Source organism: Mugil cephalus, chromosome 10, assembly GCF_022458985.1.
Source record: "Mugil cephalus isolate CIBA_MC_2020 chromosome 10, CIBA_Mcephalus_1.1, whole genome shotgun sequence".
Classification (NCBI taxonomy): Eukaryota; Metazoa; Chordata; class Actinopteri; order Mugiliformes; family Mugilidae; genus Mugil; species Mugil cephalus.
In genome coordinates, this window is record NC_061779.1 from 3,631,557 (window position 1) to 3,659,168 (window position 27,612).

The 27,612-nt window shown below is 45.0% G+C and overlaps 1 protein-coding gene across 4 annotated transcripts; it reads left to right on the forward strand.

Annotated features, from left to right (window-relative positions):
• On the forward strand, nt 1-27,612 carry mtss1la (MTSS I-BAR domain containing 2a). Of its 4 annotated transcripts, XM_047596389.1 has the most exons (16): nt 1-645; nt 3,428-3,489; nt 3,605-3,678; nt 17,709-17,793; nt 17,889-17,980; nt 18,074-18,148; nt 18,569-18,577; nt 20,158-20,315; nt 20,400-20,507; nt 20,833-20,930; nt 23,793-23,925; nt 24,542-24,616; nt 24,838-24,993; nt 25,337-25,513; nt 25,673-25,838; nt 26,102-27,612. In XM_047596389.1, exons 1-16 carry the CDS (start codon nt 577-579, stop codon nt 26,911-26,913), a joined length of 2,349 nt encoding a protein of 782 aa, XP_047452345.1. In that variant the 5' UTR covers nt 1-576; the 3' UTR covers nt 26,914-27,612. The 4 variants fall into 4 exon arrangements, with proteins under 4 accessions (XP_047452345.1, XP_047452347.1, XP_047452346.1 ...); XM_047596391.1 differs by lacking the exon at nt 24,838-24,993 and having other exon boundaries at nt 2-645; XM_047596390.1 differs by lacking the exon at nt 18,569-18,577 and having other exon boundaries at nt 2-645.

Consider the following 27,612-nt stretch of genomic DNA (forward strand, 5'->3'; position numbering starts at 1 on the left):
GATCGTGTTACGGGAGACTCCAGCTCCGAGACATCTGCTCCGCCGTGAACACAACAGAGCGCGTCCCCGCGTCTCCTGCGACCGATCCTGTTGCACCCCTCCTCCTCCTCCTCCTTCTCCACCTCCTCCTCCTCTTGCCCTGTTCCCTAGAATTGTTGCTCTCTCGGTTTATTTGTGTCAACGCAGTGATCATGAGGAGCCACCGTGCGTGCGTCCCCCGGCTGTAGCTGAACCCGGTCGAAGCGCGTCCCTGCTCCATCCGACCTGTGCCACCGAGAGGCGGCGGAGCGAGAAGCAGCAGGAGCGACCGGTGCCATCGAGCAGCAGCAGCAGCAGCAGCAGCAGCACATTTCTTTTTTCTTTTTGTCTGTGCGCTCCGCAGGCTGCTGGTGGTTGGGTTGTGCGGCTTCGCATCCTCCCCGGTGTCGCCGGCTTCGTTGTTGTTAGGCGAGGACAGAGAAATGCGCATGAACCGAACAAAGATCCACACGTCCGATGTTTGAAAACGTTTCAACAGAGGGATATTTAGTCTGATTTTTTTTGTCTTTCTACGAGTTATTGTTGGTTCCTGACACCATGGAGTCGGTGGAGAAGGAGTGTGGAGCGCTGGGTGGATTATTCCAGGCCATCGTGAACGACATGAAGGTAACGCACAAATAAATTAAAGTAGGCACGGGTTTTATCATCTGACCTTCGTAGCTGCGCAGATTCTTATGAGAGGAATATTATTATTATTATTTTTTTACTGCCTTTGTCTCTTTCACCGGGTCCTCCCCCACTTGAAACAGCGCCGCAGGACAAATTGAGAGATGAAACATGTTTCCCTTTGTGTTATTTGCATAATGTGCAGCAGGTCTGTCAGGTAGTGGGCACAATTAACAACACTTAAGCCGTGATTTTATTTCTGGGTCGTCCAATAACTGCTTGCATTGGAGCATTAGCAGAGCGAGATCTTTTTGGTTTTGTTTTCATTTTTATCCAGAAACCAATGCGTTTGTGACTCAAACCAAGTGAATGGTCCAGGGGTCAGGGCCTGTGATATCGTATTAATCAGGCAGTCAAATTATTCATTGAATAGCAAAATCAGAATAAAAATGCAGGACAGGACAATATGGGCAGGTATTGTAGGACAAATGAGGGTACCATTTGACCCCAAACAACTGTTCCCTCATTATCCCAGCATCCAGTCATCCATGGAAGGGTGCTTTGTAAAAAAAAAAAAAAAAAAAGAAAGAAAGAAAGAAAAAAGCAGCAGCTCCATCACCTTAACCTCCAGGAACAGGCATGAAAGGTTATTGATCGTGCTTCCTGGCGTTTGGCCTTGTGGCAGGAAATCATTACTTTTGCAATATGCCGTTCAACACTTCTATGATCCAGGCCTTACCTCAGTAATTGAATTGACTCTCCCTGCAACTTGTTTATGTGAAAGGAGAAGATGCTTTTCTTTTCATTGCAGCAATAACAAATCTATTATCTATCACATATGTGCAAGTGTGTGTAATTGTGTGTGTGTTGGGGGAGGGGGTCGGGTCAAGGAAGTTGAAGCAGGGTGGTCTGTTGTTGTTCAGGACAACAGATGGAAAGTGTGAACGCATTCATCAGGCTCGGAGGCAGCTCGCCGTCTTCTTCATTGTTGAGGACACTCATGATGCTAAAGAGCGTTAGTAACTGTGGATAAGTCAAGCGTCAGGCAGCTCTTTCAAGCCGGCAGATTTTCTTATTGATTACTAGCTCACAGAGCCACGCTGCCTTTGGACAGACTATTTATGGAGCCCCCATTTGTCAGGCTTCAATAAAATCAGCTCTCTGCTCTTGCCAGTGTTTGTTTGGTTATATATATTTCCCCCTTTGTGTCGAGCTTAAGCCAGGGCCAGAGACAGACTGGGACTGTTGGAAAGAGGCAGTCTGTGTATTGATAAGCAGCGCAGATGAATAAGGCTGAAGCCCTTAGTCAGCACAGTATCGATGTCCACTGTCTGAGACAGACATCTGACCTCATTCCTGCCGCCTGGCTGGGCCACGCAAGCCCATCAGACCAGCTTTACCCCCCGGGAGCAAAGCAGTAGCACAGATTTCCTCATGAACCGTGGTGTAATGCAATGTAGGAGTGTAGCTCCCACTTACTGACATGATACACACACAGAACTTAAACTGCCTCTTGTGTGCAGCGCTGTACAGAGAATTTCCGTTGCTATGAGCTGCACTTGTTGGTTATATAACCATCTGACGAGGCCACAGGAAAAGACAGAAGAGAGTGGGTGGGTGTTAGAACAGTAAGTGAAAAGAACAAAAATGATTCAGTAGGAATCAGAAGAAGAATCCAGAATCGTATCTGGACGAAAGAAGGATGCAGTTTTCAGGCGCCTTTGAAAGTGCCCTTGAGCAGCGACACCGCCCACCATCCTCTCCAAGGATAATGCTTTTAACCTCTCCTTGTGTTCGCCTTTTATCCACCCTTTTACCTCCCTGGGCGCTGCTGGGTGTGGACCAAGACGAAAAACGCGTGCCCCCTCCGCAGCTTTGCCTGCTCCCTCACCCTCCTCTTTCAGCTGTCTTGGCAGCGCGTCCCTCCGGCTTTTGGGAGTCACAAACCACACAAGCTAATTAGACACCTGTTGAAGTCAAGTGCGAACAGTGATGCTGGGACGTTCATAGCAAAGTTTTGCTGCAGCATAAACACTGTCATTGCTAGAATGGAGGTTACGCCTGAAATGATGAAGACTGTTTCTAGATTGCATCCTGGCTATACTTAGTAAGGACGTGTTACCCCGTTTGGCTCCCCTCCATCACAGAGGCACATCGGGGTTATGCCCTTCCTCTCATTACTCCAGGGCTCAAGTGCTTGCTCTAATGGGATCTGGCCTTGAATGTGTTTTATGTTGAGCTTCTGCTCTTTTAGCTCAAGGCAGCGTGTGATGATCCTGCGGTAAATCTAATCCAGATTTTTCAGAGACAAGCCCATGCTACCGTCCCTGTGCATGTAAACAGTCACGATATGAGGGCCAACGCAGTTCATGTGGGAACACGTGAATGCAGATATCAGAGAGGCTGGCAGTCAAGCTGATTGATGCCAATACAACAGAAGTGTGGACTTGACCTTTAGAAAAACAAGTCAGAGCATCGAGGGTTTGTGTACCCCCGAGCTACGAAGCCAAGCCTCGCTTGACTTATTGCAGCCATATTTGGATTTCAGTTCCATATCTTATAAGTGTGAAGTAAAGACATTTTTATTTTACTGTGAATAAAGTTGACATTGGAATTTTATCAAACTGCACCAGAGTTTTTCCCTCTACAGAGAACATAACGTCTTCTCAAATCTGTATGCACACAGCGTGTGTGCGTGTGCGTTTGACAGGGTTTACCCGCGCACTTAAACGTCCTTGGTGGGATATTTATTTTACTGACTACTTTCCCTTTCTCCTATCAGAGCTCCTACCCCGTCTGGGAAGACTTCAGTGCCAAGGCCACAAAGCTGCACTCTCAACTCAGGTGAGAAGTAGTTACTGTGAACAGTAAACCCTCGGTGACGAAACTTCTTGTGCAGTGTTTACAGACTCCTTTAATGCAGGCGGTGTGCAGTCAACGTCTGCCAATGTATTTACAGGACCACAATTCTGGCTGCAGTGGCCTTTTTAGATGCCTTTCAGAAGGTGGCGGACATGGCTACCAACTCCAGAGGTAAGTGGACTCTTTTTTGATGAATTCAGACTTACGTACTTTGTAATCAAGGCTCTGAAAGAACAACTCCTTGAGCAAATCGTGTTATGTCTTCATGGAGCGTTCCATACTGATTATAATGTTATGCTGACTCACAACCTTGGGACGACAATATTGTCTGTAATTCCAGCTTAAGTGGAATTCGCATTCTTTTAACTGCACAATTTACCCTTTGATTTGTGCCAGTTGCACTTCTTGTAAAATCCATAGATTTAATAAAGAGCTATTTCACATGGTTAAGGAGGTTTGTAGGGGACAGTTGGTGTGACAGTCTAGGCTTCCTCTCACGACACCGCTCTGCCCCCACGCTGAGATGACCGGAGTGGGGGCAGCAGTGAGGGGGAGGCGGCTCAGGAGAAATGAAAATCTAAGCTCATTGTTTCTCCGGTCTTAGCGAGGTCTGCTGATCTGCTTTGTCACCCTGCTCACAGCCGGCAGGCAGACCATAGGGGCAGCTGATTAGTACAGATTTCTTCGGAGCTGATCGTCGAGAGCCGTATGTAGGTCAAAAATATCCCGGACGAGCATGCGAAGGCTCCTGTCACATGGACAAACACAGTCACACAAGCGAAGAATCGCTGATATTCAAAGCGTGACAGCTGGTAGCCAGGCACCTGACCTCACAGGTCACATACCAGCATGCTTTTTAAACAGTTTGCACTGTCGCCGCCCTACTGCTGGAGAAAATAACCAAAGGGGCATTTCTTCAACACTGTTCACACATCGTCACCAGCTTTACTCCCGCGTGCTCTCCAGTAACTGTGGAGTTTATTACCGTGGCGATACATCTAGCCTTCCTTAAATGATTCCCGATGCGAGCGCACATGAGCTCTAGCGAGATGAAGCAAGGTGGACTTGGGTCAAACCCGCTGGCTGCTAGCACCTGGCAGCCTGCTGCAGTAAAAGAGAGGTAAAAACCAAGGCAGGGCAAAACTTCAAAGGCAACGTGTAGTAATAGAAGGAATAAGAATAAATTTGATAGATGGGCCACAGAGAGATGAGAGGGTAGAGTGGATTGAGTTTTTCACATTTCAGATGCATAAAATCCCTGGAAGTGTGTCACTCTCGCATCCACTCAGTCTTCTGTTTCTCTCCCAGTGACATTAACTTTAGGATTAACATCATCCTTCTCAGGCCGCAGACTGCGAGCGTGACTTTAGTAATTAAAGAGGAACTAATGAAATGTGGGTTTAACACACACAGATCAGGCATAACATTATGACCACTGACAGGAGAATCGAATAACGTTGACAGAACATTGACAGAAGAGTTCTGCTGGGACTCTTCTGGATCTGGCATCAGTGTGGATGTTACTTAGACATGTACCACCCACCTGGACCAGACCAGGCACCCCCACCCCCGTAGCAAGGACACCAGCAGGATGCAGCCTGACACAGACACACACATAAAAACGCTTTAGGAACACCTCAAAAACAAAAAAAAGAAAAAGAAAAACAGCACAAGATGTTGACCTGGTCTCCAAATTAACTGGATCCCAAACTGATCAAGTGTCTGTGGGATGATCCATAGAAGCCCCACAGGACACCCTCTGTGTCCTTTCTCTGATGAGAGACAACTACACAATATTAAGAAGGTGGTCATAATGTTATGCCTGATCAGTGTAGATTGTGCTCACATAGTTAATCCTAATATCTTTTGATCATTCCCTGATTTCTTTTCAACTGGTGATAGCAACCAATTCCCACGAGCCTCAGCTCTCTGTGGTGATTTATTCTTCTCAACAAACGTTAAGTGGTAACACTAAGATGGATGGCAGCTGTAGTCTGTATCTTGTGTGTCCTTCAACGTTTTTTTTTTTTCTTTCTTTTTTTACTGCGAGCATGTTCTAGCATTTACCACAAACCACTGCAGACTCTACAGAGTAAATCCTCCAGGATCTTATCATTTGCTTTTGTCATTTCTGAAAAACAGAAATAAAATAACAGGAAGTGAAATTGGCATCAGCGGTTTACTGGACATTATTTTCTCTTGTGTTCCTAACCAGTGTACCGTTAACAATTCAATTCCTCCTGTTGGCTGGGTGGGTGGGTGGGTGGTTGGGGACTGTATTTGCATCCTCCAAGTTGAAGCAATTAATTTTGGAAGTGGGAGGGGGAGATGTCGATATTTACTGGAGCTGCCTCGTAACCCTTGAACCTCCGAGTCTGAGAGCTCCACGAACGTAACTAGGCCCTTGTGGCAGCCGCAGCATTCTTAATTTAATTTTCTTAAAACATATTGACATCCAGATGTTCCACTTTTCCACAGTCTGTGGACGCTTAAAAGCTGCAGACTCTTCAGGAATTTGAACATAATAAAGCTCTGAGATTACTTGCTCGTCACTTTGTAAGTTTCTATTTCTGTAGCTTTTTCTTTTCCCCCCTCCTCCTCCTCCTCCCGTGTGTGTGTGTGTGTGTGTGTGTGTGTGTGTGTCTGCCTGGGGTGATCCCGTTTGTCTGAGCGTCTCCCACGGCTGTGAACTCTTCGTCGTCCCTTCATTCTTGCATTCGGGGGACAAGCTGCAGCTGCTGGAGGTTTCAACGCGTCCCTCTGCCTCCTTTAATCTACCTTTGACACACTCACCCCGTCTCCCCTTTAACTCTCTCACACACACACACACACACTCTTCCCTGCCAAGGAAAGCAACATTTCCCCTCATTCAGTGCCTCTTGAATAAATCCAGGGAGAGAGGGCAGTGGCTGAAAGAGGATTTTATGATTTCCTGTCCCGACTTTTGTGTTTGTGTTTATTCTGAGTGCTGCTTTCCCCGTATACGTGTTATATCTGTATTATACACGAGATCATCCCATGTATCGCCTCCTCCAACCTTCAAACCTCCCCCCTCCTTCCCCTCCCTCTGTCTGCCTGATGCACGTGTCAAACTACCTTGTGTTCATGTTCAGACTTCCTTTTGCCTGCGTCGTCTGTTTTTAGAGTTTACGGTCACGGCCGTGGCGTCAGTGTGTATGTGTGTGTGTGTGTGTTTTATGAAGCAGCTGGAGGAGTCGGCTGCCAGGGGTTTTGGCGTTGTGTCGGACGGCGCTGTTTCTCTAAGCTGTGTTGATGGATCCATGTCTGAAGGCGAGCCTCTCTCTGTGAACCGGCAGCTCACATCTGGGTTTAATAAAGGTCTGCGTGGCTTAAAGAGCGCATCAGATGGATGTATTTGGAGAATTTTAGGCTTCTTCTTAAGATACATGTTTTGTGGTTCGACACCCTTCTTTCCTTCGCCTTAATTTGCGGCCCTGCAGCTCTGCGGATAGTTTTATCGTTTGACTGCTCGGCCTAATGGATTTTGGTGTGCCGTCTAGACTTTTCTGTTGTTGTTTGTGTTAAATGATGTGTGAAGAGTTTAAAAAAAAATGCTGGACATGATGAACTGAATGACGTGTGTTTTAGTACAAGGTTGACTTCATTGCTCGTTCTATTTTTGGACACAGAGATGTCAAAGAGTGGAGAGTCTGGGGTTAACCTCCTGAGACCCTGTGTCCACATATGGGGACGTTACGTTTTATCGTGGCAGTTTATTCTGCTTCATTGAAGCTTTTATCCTCGAAACTACATACTAGGTGGCTCAGAGTTCATGATACGATACGTATCACGATACGATACGTATCACGATACCGGAGCCACGATACGATACATTATTGTGAGGTTATAATATTGCGATATATTGCAATATTCTACATAGTTCACTGAGAAATTTTAAATGCAGCTTAAAATATATGTTGCATATATGCACATGAGGTGACAGTGATAATTCATTGGACAAGTTGAGTAAAATAACATTAATCCAAATGATACATTTCCAATTCACTGCACTTGTGCAGAAAAAGCTGCGGTGGTGTGGAAGTCGTTCATGACCGTTGTTTCTTTTAAAAATCACTATTAAGACATTCAAAAGCGATATTGTATCGGAAGAAAAAGAAAATCGTGATATATTGCCATATCGATATTTTTTCCCACCCCTATAAGATAGAAGCTACTAGCGGTCATTTCAGTGGATTTATTCTGCAGCTGATCACGTATCAAAAGAGAAAAAATGTAACAAGCTATAACTTCACTAACTAGCAAATACTTGTTTGAGGACATTGGGAATTCATTATTTGTAATTCTGTCTTTGCACAGCTATGTTCAGTTTTATATTTTGCTACATATTGGGGACTTTATTATAATATACAGTGAAATAATCCCCATGTCCACATGTAAGGATGTTATTTTTTCCAAAACCTTCTTCCTACTTCCTAGGTGCTACTCATCCCAAATACCTCGGAGACAACTAATAAAGCTCAGATCTCATGAGGTTCATCAGGGTATGAGATATTGCCTCTGTATTTTTCAGAGAGTGAGGTGAGTCTAGCCAGGGGTGAGGCGACCTGGGTGGGGGTTGTGGTTGCAGTGGGATTTCCACAGCTCTGGGTATCCAGGCTAGGCAGAGGCGTTTAGGTAATCCTCTTAGCCCCACTCTGTAACACACAGACACAGACTGCCTTCTCTCCCCTTCCTGATCAGCCACCCCCAGCTTTAAAAATTTACACTCAGTGATCATCGGCCGGACTGCCGTGCACCACAAGTTTTTGTTCAGTCCCGGTGAACATCCTTCTATCTTCCTATCAGCAAAGTACACACACCATCGCATACACAAAGGGCGCAATGTCACCGTGGGTCACTGCAAGCCTTCACTGTCTTTTATTTCTAAGTGATACAGTCCACGCTCAGTGGAGGTATGCTAGTAGATCAGTGTGTCAGCGAAGCACTAATCTGCTTGGCCGCTGTACTTCTCTGGGTTGGCAGATGGGACGGATATCCCTACCCGCCATCTGGACAGCCTGGCGTGGACGAGATGTGGCCGTGGCCTAGTGCAGGGCTGAGATCAGGGGATTACTGTTTTCCATGCGATCCCAGCAGCACAGCTATTTTTACGGACATGTCAAATAATGAGTGTATCCATGTGACCGGGGCCGACATCCATCAAGCTTGGCATTTTATGTACCAGCCACAAGGTTAGCATCTGCCAGTGGGTTTCAAGTCTTTTAGATTTGACATTAATCCAGCCACATATATGAATGCATTAGGACCTGCTGTGCCATTCTGGAAAATGGAAAATCTTTATGCATTTCATGACCACCACCCATGTGATCAGAGCCTCTTACCTCTCCTTCATCGGTCTGCTTTGCTTGTTACACAGAGCTAAACATTCTCCTAGAGTTTTTCATGTCTTGCTCCAGAGTTTGTGGTCCTCGGCTTCGAAACTCAATGCGGCCGTCCTGCAAATGAATGTTTTTCCATTTATTCTAACGACAGCAGGGGAAAAAAGGAAAAAAAAGAAAAGAGGGAATGATGCGAGGAACAGATGAAAAGGGGGGAAATAATAACGGGAGAGAAAACAAATCTCCCCGTTCTGCATAACTTTCATTCTGAGGGCAAATACCGAAGTAAGAAGACAAACATGAGACTTGAGGGGAACACTGTGTTCAGCTTTATCCTGAACATGAACTCGGCGTCGAAGGGAGGGAAAATACACGAGAGAGAGCCTCAGAGAGGAATGCAAGGGAGGACATTGAAGTTGGGATTGAAAGGACTACGTGGGTAGTTTGAATCCGCTGAGGCGGTTGTTTGAAAACTGCAGGATGCTTACTTGTAATTATTTTAAGAGCAGCTCTGCGAGGAGGTTGAGTTTATCCCCCGTTAATGAACAGACCACTGAGGTTGCACGGTGTCAGCATCTGCGCTTCCGTTACAGTTTCTCGCAAAATGAAAGTGGTATTGGTGCAATTTCAATAAAGTTCTTGTTTCCATTGATAGGTGTTTTTTGCAAATGAACTCGTAAAGTCTCACGATATATCATTCTCTTAAATTCTCATCACATAGCGAGACTTCACTTTGAGGACTTCAAATGAACTGGTCACGTGACCCCCTGCATCGACACATCTGAAAAACAACTTCACAGGTTTTTTTCCAGAGGTTTTTCGAAATGTAGGTGTTTCCAATAACAGTTTTTTATTGTGATATTTAGGTTTCGCGCATTTCTAGGGGTGATGGAGGCGCTGCAAGAGATTCAGTTTCAAATCACTCGCATGGAAAAAGAGTATTGTTGCACGGAAAAACACGTGTAGTGTTTGGCATTTGGCATCTGGGCTCCGACCTTAAGCACACAGCAGCATCCCCTCTGTTTTAGGGCTCAGAGTTTACAGAGGGAGGCGGAGCTAGTCGAAAGTTGTATGCGTAGGAGAAACAGCAGCGGTGGTGTCAGCATTGTTTGCAGGATTGTTTGCAAATGAGCAGAGCAGCTGCAACTTTGACAGAGTGGGCAGAGTATTGTCGGCCCGAGATGAAAGGAGGTGCAGAGGTTGTGAAGCGAGACTCCTGATAAAGTTTTTCAGAGACGTGGCTGCGTGTTATCAGGAGTCCTTTCTCCCATGCAGTCGATCATCAGTCCGTCTCCTTCGGGCTTTCAGCGAGGCAGACACATCCCACAGCGCATTTGATTTCTGTTTTCTTCTGCTGCATCCCTTTTTTCAAGCTCTAATGAAAAGCACATCTGGATAAAGGAGCTGTGATTATTTTTAGCAGCGTCTGTCCCTGAACAGGAAGCTCCTCCAGCAAAGAATTACCACTTCCTCCTTGTCCTCCTCCATCCTCCTCCTCCTCCTCCTCCTCCTCCTCCTCCTCCCTCAGTCTGGTCCTAATGCTCTCCAGAACATGTTTACAGCACATCAGGACGCACCAGGGTCTGTCTGTGGGTGTTTCTGGTGGAGAGGTGAAACTTGCTGTGTGCGCCGTCTGGGTAGACAACAATGGGATTATTGTGTGTTTGATGGAGTGTATGTGTGTGTGTGTGTGAGGCTAAAACAATTGATCTTGAGGCTGTTTCCTCTGCCTTTCATTAGAGCTGCTGCTGGTAATAAGAGACATTCCACAGCTCAGGATGTGACACAAAGGCCTGGATTGAAGTTTTGACTTCTGCTGCAGACAACTCTGCAGATAAAACGCGTACGTTCACTTGTAAACAAACTGACTCTCATTCAGTTAGGGCTGGGGTCAGCTTCCAGCTTCTCAAATGTCAGGGAAGATGTGCCCTCAGGTCCAGGAAACACTGAATTTTTTTGTATTTCAACATGATTTTAAAGTGATTTCAGAAATCCGTGAAAGAAAATGCGTTAGACTATATCTTGACGTTTTAAAAGACAATTTGAAAGGAAGCACGTGCATTTAAGAATGAAAACTAGCATTTAAATATAGATTAAAATATTTAAACGCCTTAAATATTTGGTGTTGACAGTACATTGTCCTCTTACCTGGTAGAAACACATTTCATTTCATTGGCATTCAACAGTCTCCTTTATCTATATCTATATCTATATCTATATCTATCTATCTATATATATATATATATATATATATATATATATATATATATATATATATGTTTAAATGTTGCATTTCCTTTTTAAAGATATTTGATGCAGTTTGCACTATTTACACATGCAGCATGGAAGCAAATCTAATTTGTATAGAAAAAAAGCATTTAATGTACTTTAATTCACACCAATCTTTTATTGTGCATTTTAAGTCTTGTCTCTTAAATAGACTTACATAAGAGTTTAATATCTATTCCCTTGTTTTGTCTTATGTCTGATTAGTTTTAGAGGACCTTATTTCTTAGAATCATGAATTCATGATTTACATTCTGAACTTTGAAAAATAAATTTATTGGAAACTTAATTCAGCCCTGGATTCCTTGGCTCTCGCATTCTGAACGATGCCCCACGGCGACAGTAAACGCATCAGTTGAACCTCCACGAGAAAGACTCTTTCGAGCTTCTGAAAAGACGCCTGCTCTCTGTGTTTGTCATCCACAATTTATGCAACTCAAACAAGATCCGAGATTCTCTTGCTTCACCCGTACAGCGCGGCTCCTCTTCCACATGTTGCTGTTTTATCTTACTAAGCAAAGCAAAGGATGCTAGGTTATTTATGACGCCGCCTCCTCCCCCTGAGCTTCTACTACCAGAACCCCAGCTGGAGGCGAATGCTTGATGATGTGAATATATGATGTTTTGTCGCAGTTGGAATTCAGAAATCTGTAACTCAGCCGACCAGTTTACTGACAGAATCAGATATTTTCCTCTTTATACAGAAAAAAAAATGTTAGCATAGATTCTCTTGCTTCCTCGGAGGAGAGAAATACAAACTACACAAAGATTTTAATAAGCACAGTCAACAAGAGACAGCCCTAATTCTTCCCGCTCACTCCCACGCTTTATTAGTCACATTTCTAATGAGCTTAATGTGGGAGATGTTGTTCTGACGGGGCCTGTTGCACCTGCAGCAGCGAGCTAACGCTTCCTCAGACGAACCCACCCCGGCACCGTGGCAGTGTGTACCCTCTTTCATCCTCCCCTCCCCTTTTCATCCATCAGTGGCCTTTGCTGTGTCCCTGCCAGTTCACATTCTGCTTCGCTGAAAGCGCTGCGAGGGAGGAGGTTAAAGGCTGGAGGCTTTGCAGTCTGCGCCAGTTGCAGTCAACTCTGCGGCCAAGGTGCCAACGGGAGGAATAACTGTTGTCTCACGGATCATGGAGTTTCCTTAGCTTAGCAGCAGAGCCTAGCCAGAGAAAAAAGGGGGACCTCATATTCCTGGGAGGGTAAAAGTGGGGATGTTCTGTACCTTTTTCTTGCGCGGTCCACATAAACATGCTTTATTGACACAGGAAGCCGGGAAGGGGGGGGGGGCTGGATTCAGCTTGAAAGCCAGTGGCAGTGCACCGCTCCACCAGAATCTCATGCCAACTCGGTAGTCTGAGCGCTAATGAAATCGGAGCCGAACAGCAGGGTTTAGATGCCGAACGAGAGATAGTTAAGCTAAGCTCCCATGTTGAAGACATCAGGGAGTGGGGCCTGTGGCAGTTTAGCCCCTGGCTCCCGGCTCCTGGCAGGAGAACCCCCCCACTATAAAGTGGGGCCTATTAAAATGCTCCTCCTTCTCCGAGGAATCAGGAAAGTTAATCAGAACCAGAGCTCTGGATGGAACCACTCGCTAAACGCTCAGACCACACTCTGCTGGTCTTGGATGCTGAAGCTTTAAGTTCCCACCAGAAAACCCTCCAATGGGGGGGTTTGACCTCCCCACTAACAATCCCATGCGCTTTTTTCAAAATACACAGATCTGGTGGCAGTTTATATTTATGTTCAGCGTATAGGTTGAGCCAGATGCCACCCTGGCAGCTCAGCTGTAATAAACCACACGTTGCTGCCTCGTTCGTGCTGCTCCCAGTTGTTTGCTCCCTGTCCTAAGATATATGACTGGATGGCATAACAGAGCTCCTCCATCCTGGTCTGTGTTTCGCTTCATTTATGCACATGTGCGTGTCTGCTATGAGGTCGCCCCGGTTCCCCCTAAAGCCCTAGGGGTCCCAATTTCCTAAAAATAATCACTTTTCCAGTTCTTCCAGCTTCCAAGCTGCTACAAAGTCAAGTATGACTACATCTAGACTGTGGGATTGTTTAAGACACGAGACATTTAAGTTTATTTATCCCATGTATGGGACATTTCCTTTTCTTTTTTATTCTTTATTTATTTAAATTAGGGACAGAGCATATTAATGAACATTATAAATAACATAAATATACCAAATTGTAGCCGAGGCTAATTTCCATCTGTTGTCCCTAAGGCAAGTTGACGTTCATAAAAACATGAGAAAAACACATGAGGGGAAAAAAAATACATAGAAGAAAATGTAGAAAATACCCCGGGAGGAAAAAAACAGGGCTTAAATACACTTACACAAATAGTTTTAGTTGGACAAACAAATACAAGGAGAAAAAAAGTGACTCCAGAGTATCCATTCATTAGTGACCAAAGACAGGAAAGGAGAAATACACAAGATCCAGATTGTACATAGCTTGTTATTGCACATAGCCCTATTCCACATCACTAGAATACATGTACGTACCAAACTTATTGCCCTATTGCGCATTTCAGCTGGACTAATCAGTAACCTGGTTGCAGTAGTGCAAAATTAGGCAAGAATATATGCAAAAAACAATAAAAAGACAATATCAAATTTGAAAAAATATACAAAACAAATAACATCACTGACTTTCTGTATGTACTGTGGAATGTGAATTGAAAATGCCAAAAGTTGGAATAGATTTGCCAAGATTTTAAAATGTAGACGCTGAGGTCATTTGTGCAAAATAAAGTTTAGTTAATTTATGTAACAAAGTGAGGAAGACTGAAAGAATGGAGCTGTAGGAAGCGAGAGGGCTCCACCTTCGGAGGAAAAATAAAGATAAGAAGACGGGAAGTCTGCTTTTAATATTCTACGGAATATCACCCTTTCAAGGACCAAGAAGAGTCTTTATTGTTATTATGGGAACATGACGAAATTTTGCAGAGACCCGCGGCTTAAAGACACGCATATATACACACTTAAACTACCATAAAATATGCACAGAGAAGATGTAAATGACGCAATAATGTACTTACAGTGCAACTACAGTCTGTGGAATGTTGTGTATTGTGGTGGAAATTGTCTCTGCGACACTCATAAATAATCACACAAAGCTGAAAGGTTTAAAGTATTTGAGTGTGTTGTAATTGCAGTGGCGGGATGGATCTCAAAGGCACAACTCCCTCCACTCAGGTGTTTCCCCAGACCACCATCTCCCGTCTCCAACTAGTCCGAAACGCTGCCGCCCGGTTATTAACAAGGTTTTTAACAAAGAAGTGACACCACATCACTCCCATTCTTGCATCATTACACTGGCTCCCTGTTCCCTTTAGGATACACTTCAAAATTCTTGTGATTATTTATCACTCCATGGTCTCGCCCCTTCATGTTTCTCACTCCTTGCACCACCTCCAGACCCCTCAGATCCTCAGACCGTGGCATGTTGGCTGTGCTACGTTCAGGGAGTGGGTGTTTTCTGTTGCAGCCCCTCGGCTCTGGAACATCCTGTCAGTGTGAAGCACTTTGGTGCAGATGCTCTTTGCTTTTAAGGTGCTTTATAAATGAAATAAACATTCATCTCTTACAGTGTTCACAAAGACAGAGATTATCCTTGCGACTGGCTTCCCATAGCCAGAAGACGACCATAACTAAAGCACATTCCTGGCTCCTTTTATGACGTCAAACACCTAGTCAGTGTCTCCTGTTCCGTCTAAGACACTCCAGTAAACCATCAGGAAGGATATAATAATAATAACCTGGACAGAACCACTGTCTTTGTGGTTAAAAATAACACAGTGAGAAGAGCAGACAGCAAACTATTTTCTCTGAATTAACGATCAAATAGTAACTTCACTTCCCCAGCGTTTGGGCTGCGTGTCACATGGCCTGTGTGGCCGTGCTCGGTGCCTCGGGAGCGAATCATTGTGTCCTCTCGCATCCGGCCGAGGCCGGGGGCCAGCGCGCCTCCTGGACCCGGCCAGGAAGCCTCTGAACCTCCCCAGGATGTAGCTGTCAGCTGATCCCCTTTCGGGAGGGGAAGACGGAGACGAGAGGGGAGGAGGAGGTGGGGAGGGAAATTGGCAGGTGTGAATGGGACAGGAGAGTTGGGGGGGCGGGGGAAGCTCCCTCCAGCTGACAGTGACATTGGAAAGGTCTGTTATAGAGATCTCTGCTTTCGTCTCCCTTCGCTCTGCGAGAACCCGTTCACAGCTGCGGGGGCTGTGGGCGCCTCCTCTCATGCCTTTAAAGGAGAACGTCTGTATTCCTCGCAGCTCTTTACACTCGGCTTCTCATATTCATCCATGACGAATGCTTCGGTCCGTTGGAGATGGATACCTCTCGTGCTATTTATAGCGTGAGCTCAGGCTACAGGTTCCACATGTTACTTCAATCACTTGCTGCTGGTGTTTAACCTCCTGAGACCCAAACATTTGTTTGGAGTGAATCTTAGCTTCTTTAAGATAAGACTAAGATGTTTAGGTATTTGGGATTAGTAGGACCTAAGAAGTATAAAAAAAAATAAGCATCATCTTTAAACTGGAAGTAGTTTTTTTCAGTGTATGTTACAATTTAAGATGCCAATGTGCACGTCATATCAAACTAGAAAAGTTAATTAGCAATTAAATAAACACTTTGCTACCAGGACATGTGTTTCCAAAACTAAATGAAGCAGAATAGGTTGCTGCAAACCTAAAACATAATGTCCCCATATGAGGACGCAGGGTCTCAGGAGGTTAATGTCTGTGTGTGCACGATACAGCTGGATGACCTTTCACCTCTAACGCCCAGAAAGTCAACGCCTTCAAGGCAACGCCAGTTATTCCACATCCGTTGGGCGAACTAGCCTCAAACATGGCGGAATGAACCACTTCTTGTCTCTGACTATATTCAGTAACAGTAACCTAGTTTCCTTACGTGACACCGAGAAAAGAGCGCAGGTCTCACCGGACAACTATCTGGAGCACCGAGTCAGATTGAAGGCCCCTGCTATATTAGCCTCATCCCTTCCCTCTGCCTGTTTATGTAATGGAGGTCGGAGCTGCTTTCTCCCTCTTTCTGTTTCTCTCTCCTGCCTGCCCTGCATGAATGGTGTTTAGGAAACAGAGAGAACAGGAAAGGCAGAGCAGTCATGGAAGAATAGAGGGATATCCCCTTACAGGGTTCCCTCCTTTTTCCTCCAGGATAGAAGGGGTGAGAACTTAGGAAAGGGTGGGGAGGGGGTTGGTAAATCACACCACCTGTCCACATACATGAACCTCTGCAAAAAAAATCATCCATGGACACAAATGACTCCTGCAGAGAGACCCTCAGATTAGCCCTATGTGGCCCAGATTACAACAGGATCAGTGCTGCCACATATTACACCGGCCTGTGAACCATCAGTGAGACAGTGGGCCAGCCTGGGCTTTAGGGGCTTAAGACCCCATTTAATTACACTTTGGCAGAGAGGAAAAGTACAGTGACCAATTCACACAAGCTGCTATTGACTCTTCTTTGTCGTAGGGAGTAATGCGTCTGTTGACAAGACCCATAGAGGGAATGTGAGGGTTTAGTTTTTTGGCAATGTCTGAAACTTTGCTTTTCCCCAAACAAATCTGACATTTACAACCTCTGCTGCCACGCTCGGCACACGGCCACCTTGTGGCTGCAACTGGAAATGCCTCTCCAGCAGAGGAGAGAATTAAACCTCGTTTTTTATTTATTTATTTGTTTTGCACAAGTTTAAAATGCAATGTACAGAATGAGAAAGAAGAAATGTGCCGGAGACGTTAGAAGCTCATCAAAGAATCTCCCCTATCAAAGCATCAAAAGCAACAGAAGGTTTTACATTGACAATGAGCAAACAATTAAAAGAAATAGAAAAAAAGATAATATCACGCTAAAGTTGATTGATTAAACACTTTTTCATTTGGTCTTTGAAGATTAGCAGTGAAGAGGATACTTTAAGAGATGGTGGCAGATTGCAAGTATAGAAAATGCAGACTAGTTTATGGAAAAATATTCATGTTTCCAAGGTTGTTCAGTTTTCTAAAACATAATATTATGAGTATCTATAAAAAATATTCTGTTGCGTGAGAGCACACAGTCGCTACATAGATGATCATAGATGGTTGATCAACTACAATAAAAGAAACATGCACTGAAATTATCTGGGATTGTTCTTAATTTATTTATATGAGCTACATTATGTAGCTTTAATCTTCTGGAAATTATTTGACATAACAGCGTGAATATTCACATTAATGAAAACAAACGATTAATTCCAGAAGTTATGTACATGATACTCAACTATTTACTCAAATGCCATACATTTTAATTATTTATTTTTTTCTGGAGTCTGGAAATCATAAATGTGCAGGAACCCTGAGATTGCTCCAAAGAGATGTTCCTCTATAATGCAGTGACTGTTGAGCTTAGGAAGGCCGGTGTAAAGGGAGATGAATGAATTTAGACTGTCTAGTGGAGTAAGAGTGAATATCACACAGATTTTTACCTAATTGTAGGTTAAAATGTTTTCGTCTTTTAATGTGTCCAGGTGCCACCAGGGACATCGGCTCAGCTCTGACCAGGATGTGCATGCGACACCGCAGCATTGAGACAAAACTACGCCACTTCACCAAGTAAGTCTATATAGTCTGTAGTTGTCTTTTCGACTATAGATTTTATTCTGCAACTTGTGGCTGAGAGTTTAAAAAATAAATAATTGTTTCTGTAGCACTCTTATGGAAGGCCTGGTTACACCGCTCCAGGACAGGATAGAGGAATGGAAGAAGACGGCCAACCAGCTGGACAAAGACCATGCCAAAGGTGAACGACACAATAAATATATTTTACTCACTTATGTTGCATTTGTATGGAATGGATATTGACATGCCTTTCATTTACACTTGCTCTCCCCAGAATACAAGAGGTCTCGTCAGGAAATCAAACGGAAGTCTTTAGATACCATAAAACTCCAAAAAAAAGCAAGAAAAGGTGAGGAGGACTTTTAATACACGCTCACTGATGGAATAAAAATGAGGTTTTTAGGGCTGAAACTAACCAAGCCTGCTGGCCCGATGCTCCCTGGACCGTAGTAATATTTAATAGTGGACCAGCACCACCTAGAGAGGAAGAGAAGAAATGACGACTTAATCCAATCTAAAATCCCGGCACGGCTCCAGAGGCTCATTTCCAGCTTTGGATGATTTACCTCACAGTTCAAATTCAAATGAACTTCTTTTCTTGTGCTTGCGTTAGCCTCTTCTACCGGTGTTTTCTTACACCAGTGGTACCGGCTAATCTGAAACATGCAACGCGCTCCAATTTGATCCGTCTAACGCTGCCTGTTCTTTTTGTTTCTCCTCTCTCCGCCTGTTACCTCTCTTTCTTTGTGGCTATTTATCCCGGCCGTAGAGCTTCTAGGTATGTCTGCTGCTATTCGCTGCGAATGAGTAATTCACACGATAGTTCCATTTAAACCATCTTCAAGTCAACCTGCCATTCAAGGACAAAAAAAAAAAAAAAAAAAAACTGCTCCGTCTCAGCATTTCTTCTTTTTAGCATTTTTTAACAGGTTGAATCAGCTCATTTGCTTTCAGAGAGTTGCATAAGAAGATTGATGTGACTTTTGTGTCTGAAAGCTTCGATATTACTGCAACCCCAGCTGCTACTTAGCTGCAATACTGAAAACTCATGACAGAGGAAGGGTATCGTCTGGCTCTACCTACCCACAAATCTATATTTATTTGTGTATTCCCAAGCCAAAGTGTAAAACCTGTCTATCTAACTGTTTTATGCTTTTGCTAGCTTCACATACTAAATGCCCAGGAATCATTTCTGATCACATACCTCTTGGAAACCTAGAGAATAAGTGTCATTTCTCCTAAAGTCTGCTAAATGCCCTAATAAGATGAAATGTGAATAATGAATGGGTGTCAGCCAACGCGCCTTAGATCTCAACAGACATTTATAGAAAAAGCTACATAATTTAACCAGATGTATTATTAAAGTGAGCATTTCAAAATGTCCTCGAACACGGCACATGTCACATATTTGTCTTACATTTGTTAGCCTCTCGTACTTATAGTGTTCCCCTGGGGTTATTTAAAAATGTATGCATTCCATTTCCTCAAGGGCTTTTTTTCTGCCAGGTTTTTTTTTAGCAACTTATCTTTAGGACAATCACCTCTTCCTTCCCCCTGAATAGCAACAGCTTCATGTCATGCGCTGACATTTAACTGACGGTTAAAGACCACAGTTTCTGCTTTTAGAGGCAAATAAATCGTCACGCTGCCACATCCTAACGGGACGTTTTAGGCTATGATGCCTGCCTTATTAAATTTAGATGCGCTTCAGGACTTGATAATTAAGCTGAGGTGTGTCTTTGGAAAGAAAACCACCGTGTTTCTTTTCCAATGTAGCGAGACACTAATTTGAATTTGCTCACAGTTCAACTCGACTAAAAATGCTAAAGGAGAAAGATGTTGTGAAGTGACTGGCAGTGTTTGTCTGTGTAAATCACGCAGCCAGAGCAAAGAGCATCGTGGCATCTCATCTCCATCTCATCCCTCTTTCATTGTTTGACCTCCCGTTATCACGTAGTGCCGCTGTGGTATGCAGTCAACACTCTGCGGAGTGATTTTGGTTCTAATCGCATCCATTTCAGGGCCTGCAAATCATCTTCAAGTTGCATTGTTTGACGACATCCTCTCATTCCCACGCACACGAACCATTTTCAGTGTAATGTTCATCAGTACGTTGGCCCCTAGTTCACGGCAGTTTATCACCGTTTGGTTCTAATCGTCTCATTTTGTTCTGTTTCTCCCTCCTCCCTGAACTGTGGACACTTCATGTCACGTCTATAATTATCCCCCAATTCATAATCTGTTTTCATCCCTCCTCCTCCTCCTCCTCCTCTGTTTACTCGACTCCCTTCACCTCTTTCCTCCCTCGCTCCCTGGTCTCTCTTTCTCTGCACCCTTTGCACCGTTGCCCTCGCGCAGGCCGGGGGAATCTGCGCCCCCAGCTGGACAGCGCCATGCAGGACGTCAGCGACTTGTACCTGCTGATGGAGGAGACGGAGAAGCAGGCGGTGCGCCGAGCCCTGCTGGAGGAGAGAGGCCGCTACTGTTCATTCATCAACTTGCTGCAGCCTGTCGTGGTGAGACACATTTAGCCCGCGCGCGTCTAAGATTGAGCGCGCCGGCTCCCGTCGCTAATTGGATTCGTCCTGTTCTCCCGTCAGAACGTGGAGATCGCCATGCTGGGGGAGATAACACACTTACAGGCCATTGTTGATGACCTCACGGTGTTGACTGAAGACCCACACAAGCTGCCACCGGCCAGCGAGCAGGTGATTCTTCTTGTGCTGCTTTCACACAGATATCCCAAAAGATGATCAGCAGCAAAAAAGAATAAACCCCCTTTATCCAAAGCCTGACTTACTTCCGTGCCTTTTATATATAAAAGAAAAAAGATTGTTCCAAAGCTTTAATACCCTCTCCAGCTGCTCTAAATACCCGCCACAGTAGCAGCACAAAGCTCAAAATATTCTAAAATATTCAGTTTACTCTAGTTTTTAGTAACTTTTGCTCCAGCGCGAGGCAATTCTAGCATTCTTAGCACATTTACAAAGTGTGTGCATTGTGTAATCACCGCGTGGTTGTGTGTTATTGCAGGTCATCAGGGACCTCAAAGGCTCCGACTATAGCTGGTCTTACCAGACTCCTCCCTCTTCCCCCAGCAGCGCCGGCTCCCGGAAGAGCAGCATGTGCAGGTATCTCTCAATAAAAGCAGGGAATCTCTGTCTGTCTGTCTGTCCCTGTGTGTGTGTGTGTGTGTGTGTGTGTGTGTGTGTGTGTGTGTGTGTGTGTGTGTGTGTCTGTTCTTCCTTTCTCTTGACAACTGTTCATCCTCTCTGTTTCACACTTGGCAGGTGCACTACTGGGGATCCGAGTAAAGTGCACTGTCATCTTTGATGTTGCTTGGATGAGTGTTTTTTTTTGTTTTGTTTTTTTCGGAGGAAAAGCTGCAAACTGCGATCGGGCCGTTTCAAACAGGCGCCTGTTCTTTTGAACGTGCCTTGTTGCACAGCGTTATTTGTCTGTGGTGTTAAAGATTCCTTCGAGATGCGATTTTCTACTAGAAATGTTCATTTAACTTCTTAAAGTTTCACCTCACTCACTGAAAAGTCCAGACTCTCTTCTTTAATGTCACAAGCGTAAACTTTGGCGCTCCGTCTTTTTGCCACTCAGGTTCATTTTTGTTCCCAACTTTCTTGCTTCACATTCAACAATGGCGACTGAAACCAACACGAGTCATACAAATATTTGTATCTCCTCAGTTAACCTTTCCTCGATGTGTTACATCTTTATTGATCCAAAACAATCAGTTATAAAATTCCAGAGATGCAGAAGGAGCTGGAAATACACACTTACATTTCTGGGGTCTATGCTGACGCTGTAGTTTCTGCTTCAGCTTAACACAAAAGTCTAAACCTCCTATTATGTTGAGTGGATGGGTGGATAGGGACATTTTAGTTTTGTGCGATGTTATCTAGGTATTAATTCTACTTTAGAATGTGTTGCATAATGCGTCAGAAATAGAGGTTGATTTAGTTGCCTCTGCATTCGCAGACAGAGGGTCTAATCTGGCCTGCAATATGAATTTGCCAAATGACAAAATTACATAGAAGACAAGGCATTTTTTCAATGAAAATATCTTTTTATTCGGAGTGGACAGAACACAACACTGAGACCCAGGACTAGCAGAACAGACAGCAATGTACCCAAACTGCACTTCTTCTTTTTTTTTTTTCTTTTGAAGGATAATTTATTAAATGTAAACATTCTCCTCATTTACATGTTACATGTTTCTATATATTTTTTAAATTTACCCCTGATTTTCCCCCACAAATTTAAATTTCTTCAAATACACATTAACATGAATCCAACATATTTTAGTAAAGGGATAAACGGAGGCAGAAGACGTTATCTTTCGCCACTTTACACCTGTCAATCTAAGCCTCCTGTACACAGTAGGCCCCGCCCCTGTCGCCGCTGAGCCAATCACGAGGCTGCAAATTAAACCCGGACTCTGTCAGGTTCCCCGCAATTGGCCGAGAACCTATTCATTCCCCCAGGTGAAATCCCAGATGCACGCTGCAATATTGGCAGCAGAGAAGCAACAGTGAAACAGTGTGTGATATACATAGGTATCTTTATGTCAGGTGTGTTTATGTTTACGGCAGGTACACGGCCACCCTACTGTTGCACGTTTGAAATGCAAAAATTAATATTTGAAACTGTGTATAATTTGAATAACTTAATATTGAATGGAAAATGATAATAATGTATATTTATAAATAGCTCTAGGCCTAGTTGAATATAGAACACATATAATAGGTAGGGGGTCTCTACTTAATCTCTCATCAGTTTGGGGTCCTTGGCCTGAAAAATGTTAAAGACTCCTGCTCTAAACCAACATAAAACCCATTTTTTTCACTCGCAAATACAAAAAACATTCAAAGACTCATTTCAGCACGTTAACATGACGGTGACGTGGCTCCTTCAGGACACATCCTGCAGACAGTTGACTCGTGGGAATATCTCGGCCACATCTCAGCCTTTGCTCCTGGCAGATTTGGAGCTCTCAAGCCTCTTACAGCCAGATTACGTCCAAAGCTGTCAAAACATCACAGCCTGAAAGCCGCGTGTCTACAACAAGACGCGAAATCCACATATTCACAAGGCTTATGGTGATAGTTCAACGTAATATTTATAAATGCGGGATTGTGGGTTAAATCTTTCCCTGCAAGTAAACTGTAATACTGTCACGGCAGGAAGTGCTTTTCACGATCCAGTCAACAATGTATGCCGCGTCTATAGTTGCTCACATTACAACCTTTTAAATCACGGATCTCACTCAGCATTGGTGTGTTGAGAATGAAGTAAGGCTAGTCCGTGAAAATGCTCACAGGTATCTCCCAAATTAAAAGTAATTTGTTCGAGAGTCAAAAGAAAGAAGAAACGGAAGCTTGTTGAACATTTAAAAAATTGCACAGCGGAGAAAGAACGACGCGATAAGGATCACCTTTCGTTATTTAATTTGCTGTATTTAATTTGGCGTTCGACCCGAAGCGTCGTTCTGGAGACGCAAGATTAATGAGAAATGATAACTCCAGATATATATATATATAAATATATATTCCGGGGGGAGAGCGGGCGGAGGAGGGGCACACGGGGAAGGTGAGAAGCGGCGGTTGCACATTTCAAAAGGCGTGAGTGACAAAGAAAATCAATGAGCCGGAGTGACAGAGCGGCATACGAAAAACCCCCACAAAGGCAGCTGTTAATGTTCACAGGGAAAGAAAAATCAAAGAAGGGCTAACTTTTTAATGCGCTTTGATGCGGCAAAATTAGAAGAATGGCGTCACTTGGAATTCTGATAAAACACGGCCTTGATGTTTGCAGCTTTTCGGATAAATTTTTCATTTCAACTTTTTTTCTTTTCACTACGCATGAATCTTCCCACCAAAAAAAAAAAAAATTCAAGAACAAAAGGAGGAGAGAAAAATGTGATGATATTGATTGCAATTCTGATTAACATGCATACCCAAATGTTGGTATCCCATCGGCAGTCTCCTCCAGATGCCCTCTGCAGGAGCCCATCGCCTCAGCAGCGTCTCCTCCCACGACTCGGGCTTCGTCTCCCAGGACGCCAACACCCATTCAAAGCCTCCATCGCCGATGCCCTCTGATATCACCAGCCAGGTAGCAGCCTCAGCCATTATTCTAAGGTTTCATTTAGAGATTTAGATTGCGGCGACGCCGGGAACAAAGCGGACCTGTTTTATCTCCGGAGATTCCTCGGGTAATAATGCTGCAGGGCGGGAGGGCACAGCAGCCACTCCAACGCGTTCTTGTCAAAGTAAATCTACTGTTAAACAATGATTTCCCATCGTATAGTTTCCACCAATTTTTGCCTTTCAGACATGTAGCTTCAATGAGAAGTCAAACTGTGAGCTTTTCAGGTTTCTCTTTTCTTTTTTTTTCTTTTTTTTTTGCTGCAATACATCTTTATCAGTTGCAGATGTTGAGTTTTTCTCCCGCCGGACTGATAAAGTTATTCAGACTCTGAACAGATTGCGATGTACAGAACGCACCCAGCAGCACACCAGCACACCAACTGATGCAATGCCCTTTTTTTTGAATAAATGATCTTACAAGCTACTTTATTTTCCCCTCGGAGACGAGAGATCCCACTCCTTCTAAAGCTCATCAACACTCCTCTTTCACCCTCACCTTCTTCCTCTGCGTCTCTCACACCTACTTCATTTATCGTGCAACTCCACTGTTTTTTAATCCGTCTCTCCCCTCTTTCCCCCAGAAATCGACAAGCTCAGCCTCCTCTGAGGCTTCAGAAACCTGCCAGTCTGTCAGCGAGTGCAACTCTCCCACCGCGGTTAGTGCTCCACGCATCTCTTCCCGTCTACTTGCTTTGCCTGACACACACACACACACTTGCAGACATACACATATACACATGTGCAGCGCATTTCGCTCATTGTTATCTGTTGCATAAAGACGCCTGTGGGCCCTTTTGTGACAGCCCCAGTACGGCTTGACGTGAACTATTTATGGATGTTGAGCACTCTGACTCAGACTTGTCTGTCCATTCTGCAGTTTGGCTCATGCTCATCCTTCGGTACCTTCCGCCCTGCTTTCTCTCACACTGGCACCATCAGGCCTCTCTCTGTCATACTTCCTGCGTCCCCCACATTTAACCACTCCCCCGGATCCAACACCCCCTCTCCCACATCAAAGGTTCCTAGCTGGAAGGTTCGTTTTCATTTGCAATTTTACTTTTGGGTTCTCCCCCTTTTTTTAAAAAAAATTGTGTTGCTTCTTTGCTTCCTGTGTTTTATTGCTCTCACAGACGCTGTAGATTAACCTCACGGTCACCATGTTGCTGTTGCTCATCAAGCTCAGTTTTTTTTCCGCCGCTTATGTTGTTTAACAGCACTGACGTAGCTTGTTGTAGTCTGCCCATACCTACTGTACCACTGCCATGCATCTAACCAGTCCATGAGCCAAATTCAGCGTTTGACTGACTGTCGGAGGCGAAAAAGCGCTGGAGATGCACAGCTGGAAGGCGGTCTACTTATTCCTTCTGCTACTGCAGGACTGGGCCAAGTCGAGTTCCTGCGAACCGTCGCTGGCTAGCACTCTGCAGCGTAGGAGGGAGTCCGTGGAAAAGATGAGAGAGCTGGAGGCTCCGCCCAGTCCACAGGGGTATTCTAGGATGCAAGCAGACGATCCACACAGAGGGAGGAGTGGTCTAGGAACTATTACAGCCAAGGTAGGAAGTCCTCAAGGAGTAAAAAAAAATATATAAATGCCACCATATAAATATGTGTGACTTGAGAACTGCAGAGTGATGAATTGCATATGCAAATGTGTGCTAATCTTTATGTATTTCCTACCCGCCTGTGTCTGTGTGCATGTGTGTGTGCTTTAGCACGGCGAGCCGCTGTCTCCAGCAGCCAGCACTTTAGCGATGGTCCTGACCAGAGGATTGAGTATGGAGCAGCAGAAGAGCAGCAGAGACTCTCTGCAGTACTCCAGCGGCTACAGCACACAGACCAACACCCCCTCCTGCTCCGAGGACACCATACCCTCCCAAGGTACCAGCCACACACTCGCTCGATTCAGTGCACGCAACATTCGTGCACAATGCATCATTTGTGAAATTTTCTCTTCCAGTTTTAACTGGAGTCTCCGCTCCGTTTGATTTGAATTGTGCAGTACTAACTGCTGTGATTGCCCGTGTGATTACATTGTTATTACGTAATAAAGCAGCTGCAGATTGACTCTTTAAAATAGCCCTGGCCAGTATTGTTATTGTTCGGTGTAAAAATAGGTTCTCATGACTCACTGTCTCCTCTAGGTTCTGACTACGAATGCTACTCTCTCAACGGCGATGCTGACAGTGAGGGGCAGGCAGACTTTGACAAATCCTCCACCATCCCACGCCACAGTAACATTGCTCAGAGCTACCGCCGCATGATCCAGACCAAGAGGCCCGCCAGCACGGCAGGTCTCCCTGCAGGTAAGAGCCTGCAGGGAACTCCCAACAGTGCCGGCGGCAGCGGCCCTACAGCCATCACCTCAGGGACGGCCACCATTCGGCGGACGCCATCCTCCAAGACCGGAGTGAGACGCACACCGTCTACATCCGGCCCCATTCCCATCAGGCCCCCCATCGTTCCAGTCAAGACCCCGACGGTGCCAGATTCCCCGGGGTACGCCAGCCAGTCCCAGCATCGCGTAGGCAGCGAGGAGTTTCTGTACGGTGACGACCCAACCGCTTGTGACTACATGAGGGCTTCTCCGAAGCGGATGAGTCTCCCCGACACAGCTTGGGGCTGCGAAGGAGGAGGGGGGGGTGCAGACAGGACTGTTTACGCCCAGCAGGCCCCCGGCATGGCCGCCCACAGCGCTGAGGAGGACCCTCTGCTCGCTGCCAACCGCCACAGCCTGGTGGAAAAGATAGGAGAGCTGGCAGCCAGCGCCCACGCCCTCGGCGAGGGTCACTTCCCCTTCTCCAGCTCCCTGCCAGGAGATCAAACCGGGTGTGCGCCCCAGGAGATGTCCTCCGTGGGCCAGGAGGGTATGGACATGCTGGTGTCTATACGCCGGGGGGTGAAACTCCGCAAGACGACAACTGACGACCGGTCGGCTCCCAGAATCCTTCGGTAGTTGAGGGAGATGAAAAGGCTGCGAAGGAAGCGGTTGCCATGTCTTTTGTTATTTTTTTTGTTGCTGTTTTTTTTAATTTTTATTTGTTTTTTACAAACTGAAGCTTTGTAGTGAAATGAAACAGCACTCATGTAATACATGAACTGAGGCACAAGTAACGTGTGGTGAATGAAGGCCAGTCGTCAGAGTACTGAGTGACCGCGGACAATGTCAAGTCATTTCATGTCATGTATGTATCGCGTACGTACAAAGTAATCCATGTTTATTTTGGTTTTTATTCTTCATGTTTTGTTTCCGTCTGTGGGATTCGTGGCCGTGCATCTCCGCTCCCCGTGTGACCAGTTTTTCTCCAGCCCACTTTGCTCCATTTAGACCCAGCGATCCCCTCGTCTCGGATGAGGATCGGACGCTCTGTGTATTTGTTCTTGCTCTTATGATTATTATAATATTGTGCATTTTTCTCAATTAACACAGCCGCCTGTCCAGCGGGAAGGCGATGGGCGCGGCGCTCTGTGAGCCCGCCCCCGTGTGTCGCGTTTCTCATCGTTACTGTACAAGTACCGTATTACTGTTACGTTCCATAAAGCTGACCTGCAGCTCTGTAAGTCATGTAAAAATAGAAGCAATATGGCAGTGTTTTTATTGCTGTACTGTGCTGTCAATATATTCTGCGATTAAACAGGCTTTTTACTGTTTAAA